Source organism: Mobula hypostoma, chromosome 28 (genome assembly GCF_963921235.1).
Source record: "Mobula hypostoma chromosome 28, sMobHyp1.1, whole genome shotgun sequence".
Lineage (NCBI taxonomy): Eukaryota > Metazoa > Chordata > Chondrichthyes > Myliobatiformes > Myliobatidae > Mobula > Mobula hypostoma.
Window position 1 is genome coordinate 34752968 of NC_086124.1, and position 6000 is coordinate 34758967.

General features: G+C 55.4%; 1 protein-coding gene across 6 annotated transcripts in view; it reads left to right on the plus strand.

The window, feature by feature from the left end:
* Positions 1–3503, plus strand: part of LOC134338799 (myocardin-like) — a 75009-nt gene extending 71506 nt beyond the window's left edge. For all 6 annotated transcript variants that reach the window (XM_063034868.1, XM_063034863.1, XM_063034864.1 and 3 more), the window contains one exon: positions 2307–3503. In XM_063034868.1, the coding sequence (XP_062890938.1) occupies positions 2307–2665 (359 nt within the window). In that variant the 3' untranslated portion in view covers positions 2666–3503. The remainder of the gene's footprint in view (positions 1–2306) is intronic.
* Positions 3504–6000: the final 2497 nt, after the last annotated feature.

Below are 6000 nucleotides of genomic sequence, written 5' to 3' on the forward strand. Positions count from 1 at the left end.
TGTAAATTATGCCAGTAAATTATGAGATAAGTCCAGGACCAGCCTATTGGCTCAGGGTGTCTGACCCTCCAAGGGAGGAGTTGTAAAGTTTGATGGCCACAGGCAGGAATGACTTCCTATGACGCTCTGTGTTGCATCTCGGTGGAATGAGTCTCTGGCTGAATGTACTCCTGTGCCCAAACAGTACATTATGTAGTGGATGGGAGACATTGTCCAAGATGGCATGCAACTTAGACAGCATCCTCTTTTCATACACCACCGTCAGAGAGTCCAGTTCCATCCCCACAACATCATTGGCCTTACAAATGAGTTTGTTGATTCTGTTAACAACAGGAATTCTGCAGATGCTGGAAATTCAAGCAACACACATCAAAGTTGCTGGTGAACGCAGCAGGCCAGGCAGCATCTCTAGGAAGAGGTACAGTCGACGTTTCAGGCCGAGACCCTTCGTCAGGATTAACTGAATGAAGAGCTAGTAAGAGATTTGAAAGTGGGTGGGGGAGGGGGAGATCCAAAATGATAGGAGAAGACAGGAGGGGGAGGGATGGAGCCAAGAGCTGGACAGGTGATAGGCAAAGGGGATATGAGAGGATCATGGGACAGGAGGTCCGGGGAGAAAGACAAGAGGGGGGGAACCCAGAGGATGAGCAAGGGGTCCTTTTTCTCCCCCTGTCCCTCTGACTATACCCCTTGCCCATCCTCTGGGTTCCCCCCCTCTTGTCTTTCTCCCCGGACCTCCTGTCCCATGATCCTCTCATATCCCCTTTGCCAATCACCTGTCCAGCTCTTGGCTCCATCCCTCCCCCTCCTGTCTTCTCCTATCATTTTGGAACTCCCCCTTCCCCTCCCACTTTCAAATCTCTTACTAACTCTTCCTTCAGTTAGTCCTGACGAAGGGTCTCAGCCTGAAACGTCGACTGTACCTTTTCCTAGAGATGCTGTACCTCTTCCTAGAGATGCTGCCTGGCCTGCTGCGTTCACCAGCAACTTTGATGTGTGTTGCTTGTTGACTCTGTTGGTGTCTGCTACCCTCAGCCTGCTGCCCCAGCACAGAACAGCAAACATGATAGCACTGGCCACCACAGACTCGTAGAACATCCTCAGCATCGTCCGGCAGATGTTAAAGGACCTCAGTCTCCTCAGGAAATAGAGACGGCTCTGACCCCTCTTGTAGACAGCCTCAGTGTTCTTTGACCAGTCCAGTTTATTGTCAATTCGTATCCCCAGGTATTTGTAATCCTCCACCATGTGTTGTGATTGGAGAGAGTTCAGAGGAAGTTCACAAGGATGATTCTGGAAATGAAGGGGTTAACATATGAGGTGCATTTGGAGGCTTTGGATCTGTTCTCACTAGAATTCAGAAGAATGCATGGAGATCTCATTGAAACCTACTGAACGTTGAAAGGACTAGATAGGGAGGATGTGGAGAGGATGTTTCCTATGGTGGGGGTGTCCAGAACTAGAGGGCACAGGTTCAGAATTGAGAGGCGGTGCTTTAGAACAAAGGTAAGTAGGAATTTTTTTAGCCAGAGAGTAATGAATCTATGGAATGCTCTGCCACAGACTGCAGTGGCCAAATCCATGGGTATATTTAAAGCAGAAGTTGATCGTTTCCTGATCGGTCGGGGTATCAAGGCATATGGCAAGAAGGCAGGTGTATGGGGTTGAGCAGGATCCGGGATCAACCATGGTGGAATGGTGGAGTAGACTCGATGGGAGGAATGGCCTAATTGTCAGAGATGGGGGAGAGAGTCCATGGGATGTGGGTGTGGATTCAGTCTGTGACAGGGGAGTGTCTGGGAATTAAGTGGGGATTCAGTCTGTGGGGAGAGTCAGTGACGGGAGTGTCTGTGGGATGTGGGGTTCAGTCTGTGGGGAGAGTCAGTGACGGGAGTGTCTGTGGGGTGTGGGGATTCAGTCTGTGGGGAGAGTCAGTGACAGGGGAGTAAGTGTCTGTGGGATGTGGGGAGAGTCGGTGATAGAGGAGAGTGTCTGTGGGGTGTGGGGATTCAGTCTGTGGGGAAAGTCAGTGACAGGGGAGTAAGTGTCTGTGGGATGTGGGGAGAGTCGGTGATAGAGGAGAGTGTCTGTGGGGTGTGGGGATTCAGTCTGTGGGGAGAGTCAGTGACAGGGGAGTAAGTGTCTGTGGGATGTGGGGAGAGTCGGTGATAGAGGAGAGTGTCCGTTGCCTGTGGGAAGGGAGAGAGTCGGGAGCAAGGGTTATCCATGGGTTGTGGGAAGGGCTGAGAGACAAAGTGGGTGTGACGTCTTGCTCCTGTAACTGACGGAATCTTCCTTTTCCTCAGGTCCCTGTGCAAGGCTGGGGCCCGACCCCCCTCTCTCTCCTGGAGCAACCAGGCTCACTCCCATCATTACTGAGGACGAGGGGTCATCTGTCCTGCTCTCACCACCGTCCCTGGATCTCCTCCCTGAACTGTCCCACTGTCGACCCTTCGAGCCCCTCTCCCCTCCATCTTCTCCTGGGCCCTGTCCCCCGACGGCCAGCCCACCCCACTCCCCCCTTGCCCTCGATCCGGCTGACTGGGTGGATGCCTCACCCAGCACCACTTGCCCATCTTTGGCTAGTGTTTTCTGCGCCGATATGCTCGAGCCCCCCGAGCTCGGCATTAACCGGATGGTGGACTTACTGGTGGACCAGTGGTGAGAGAAGCGAGGGGAAGAACGAGTGAGGGACCACCTCCCCTCCCTCCCTCCACTCCTCAAAGGACATGGGGAGAAGGGACCCCAGGGGACAGAGATCACAACCATCTGCTGCCCCTCCCTTCTGCATCTTGAGGAACCGGGAACAGGCTGAGGTTGAAAGATAGGAATGGTGGTGGGAAGAGTGTGTGAGAGCGAGAGAGACCTATGAACACACTCTCCTTCCTCCCCTCCCTTTCTCCCTCCCTCTACTCTGCAGGAGGCAAGGGTAACAGAGTGCAGTGGAGAGGAAACGCTGTCCCTTCCCCTCAAGGAATGAAGAAGAGAGATAGAGAGAAAAAAAGCACTCTCTCCTTTCCTCCCTCCTCTCCTCGAGGGTAAGCAGGACCTCAGGGTGAGTGGGAGCAGCACTCTCCGCCTCTCCCTACCCCAGAACCCAATCCACAACACGTCTGAAGTTCATGGGCAGGTTCAGATGCAAATCCTGGAACTGCACCCTCACCCATCCGCTCACACACGCACGTTGCCATCGTGTCTCCTTCGTCACGAGCACCCTCCCCGGTCTTCCCCAGCACACTCCTGGGGAAACAGAGCGAGGAGGGGAGGGGGAACTTTTCACCTCAGGCAGATGGGATTGGGAGGGACAGAATCCGGACTGACGCACGTTCGCATCCAGATCCCCCCCATCCCAATAACCACCCCACAAGTCCTGTCCCTCAAGTCCCCAACTTTCCGAGGGCCCCCGGCCTCTTTTGCCTCCAGCTCCCCACCTCCCTTCTTTGCCCCCACCCCCCAACTCGTGGTCAACACTTGGGTGAACCTCAATAAAGTATGGATGTAATTACGAGACGTTGGTGAGGAAGCACTTGGAGTTTTGTGTTCAGATCTGGTCTCCTTGTTGAGGGGCGGTGACATCTCCCATGTGAGGGATTGTGTTTCGGGAAGACAGTCTGGGGCTGGAATTCCAGTGACCGGCAGGGACCCTGGGGAGTGTTCTAGATCAGAGGGACCCTAGGGAGTGTTGTAGCACAGCCGGTCCCAGGGTTACAAGGACATGGTTTTCTGAAAGTGGAGTCACAGGTAGACAGGGCGGTAAAGAAGATGTTTGCCACGCTGGCCTTCATCAGTCAGGGCACTGAGTACAGGAGTTGGGACGTTATGTTACAGTTGTACAAGACGTTGGTGAGGCTGCACTTGGAGTATTGTGTTCAGTTCTGGTCACCCCTGCTGTCAGAAAGATGCCATTGAGCTGGAAAGTGTGCAGAGGAGATTTATAAGGATGTTACCGGGGCTCAGGGACTGAGTTATGGAGAGAGGTTGGACAGGTTGGGACTTTATTCCTCAGAGTGTAGGAGACTGAGGGGTGACCTTACAGACGTGTATAAAACCACCAGGGGCACAGATAGGGTGAATGTGCACAGTCTTTTCCCCAGGGTTGGGCAATCAGGAACCAGAGGGCACAGGTTTAAGGTGAGAGGGGGAAAGAGATTTAACAGGGACCCGAGGGGCAACTGTTTCACCTGGAGGATGATCCGTCTCTGGAACGAGCTGCCTGGAACATGAGGCTGGAACATTAACGACATTTAAAAGGTCCTTGGACAGATACACGGATAGGAAAGGACACGGGAATGGGGGATTGGTTCCCGATGTGTATGTGTTCACAGTCCGGGACTGGTTCAGATGGGAATCTAAATGACTTGTTACTTTGTTGGGTGACTCTCTGACAGAGAGTGCAACTCATCTCTCTAATACCCAAGCCAAGGCAGCAGAGACACACATCCTTCTCCCTCGCTGAAACTCTCTCCCCCTCTTCTTTCTCTCCAAGCTTCTCCCTCTCCCAGCCCTCCACCCACGATGCAGAGGAAGTAGAGCTGGCTGATTCTTGAGCTTTCAACAAGACAGTTTATTTGGGGTGGTTTTGGGGGGGGTCATACCGTGGCCAGGCTCGTTCAGGGTGGGTGGGCAGTTCAGGGTCTCATTAGGTGTGGGTGGGCGGTTCAGGGTCTCGTTCAGGGTGGGTGGGTGGTTCAGGGTTTCGTTGGGCGTGGGTGGTGGTTCAGGGGCTCGGGCATGGGTGGGTGGGTGGTTCAGGGTCTCGTTCAGGGTGGGTGGGCAGTTCAGGGTCTCATTAGGTGTGGGTGGTGGTTCAGGGTCTCGTTGGGCGTGGGTGGTGGTTCAGGGGCTCGGGCATGGGTGGGTGGGTGGTTCAGGGTCTCGTTCAGGGTGGGTGGGCAGTTCAGGGTCTCATTAGGTGTGGGTGGTGGTTCAGGGTCTCGGGCGTGGGTGGGCGGTTCAGGGTCTCGTTCAGGTTGGGTGGGCGGTTCAGGGTCTCGTTCAGTGTGGGTGGGTGGTGGTTCAGGGTCTCGTTGGGTGTGGGTGGGCGGTTCAGGGTCTCGTTCAGGTTGGGTGGGCGGTTCAGGGTCTCGTTCAGTGTGGGTGGGTGGTGGTTCAGGGTCTCGGGCGTGGGTGGGCGGTTCAGGGTCTCGTTCAGGTTGGGTGGGCGGTTCAGGGTCTCGTTGGGTGTGGGTGGGCGGTTCAGGGTCTCGTTCAGGTTGGGTGGGCGGTTCAGGGTCTCGTTCAGTGTGGGTGGGTGTTTCAGGGTCTTGTTGGGCGTGGGTGGCGGTTCAGGGTCTCGTTCAGGTTGGGTGGGCGGTTCAGGGTCTCGTTCAGTGTGGGTGGGTGTTTCAGGGTCTCGTTGGGCGTGGGTGGTGGTTCAGGGGCTCGGGCGTGGGTGGGTGGTGGTTCAGGGTCTCGGGTGTGGGTGGTGGTTCAGGGTCTCATTGCGTGTGGGCGGTAGTTCAGGGGCTCGGACAGTGACCAGGCTGCCTCAGAACCACCCCCCCCGACCCCGCAGCCCCCGGCCACCTCCTCCGAACTGAGGACATCACTTCAATAGTTCCATCCACTCCCCGGACCGATCCACACCTGGCCTCTTCTGGCATCCCACAGTGGAGTAACTGAGGGCAACAAGGGAGTGGTGAGAGGGGAGGAAGACGAGGGAGAGGGTGTACGGGGAAGACGAGGGAGAGGGTGTACGGGGAAGGTGAGGGAGGAGAGATGGGGAGAGGAGAGGAAGGGAGGAGGGGAGAGGAGAGGAAGGGAGGAGGAGAGAGAAAGGGTGGGAGTGAGAAAGCAGCTGTTAACACAAACGCTGATCTATCAGAATTCCCTCTGCCCAGGATCCTCCCTCACACGAACACACAGGTACAGATGTGTACAGACACACACACACACACACACACACACAGACGCAGACACACCCCCTCCCTCACCACAGGAGGCCTCCCAGGGCAAGCACGGATATACTCAGCACCACAATGGCGAGGATGGAGCCCAGGT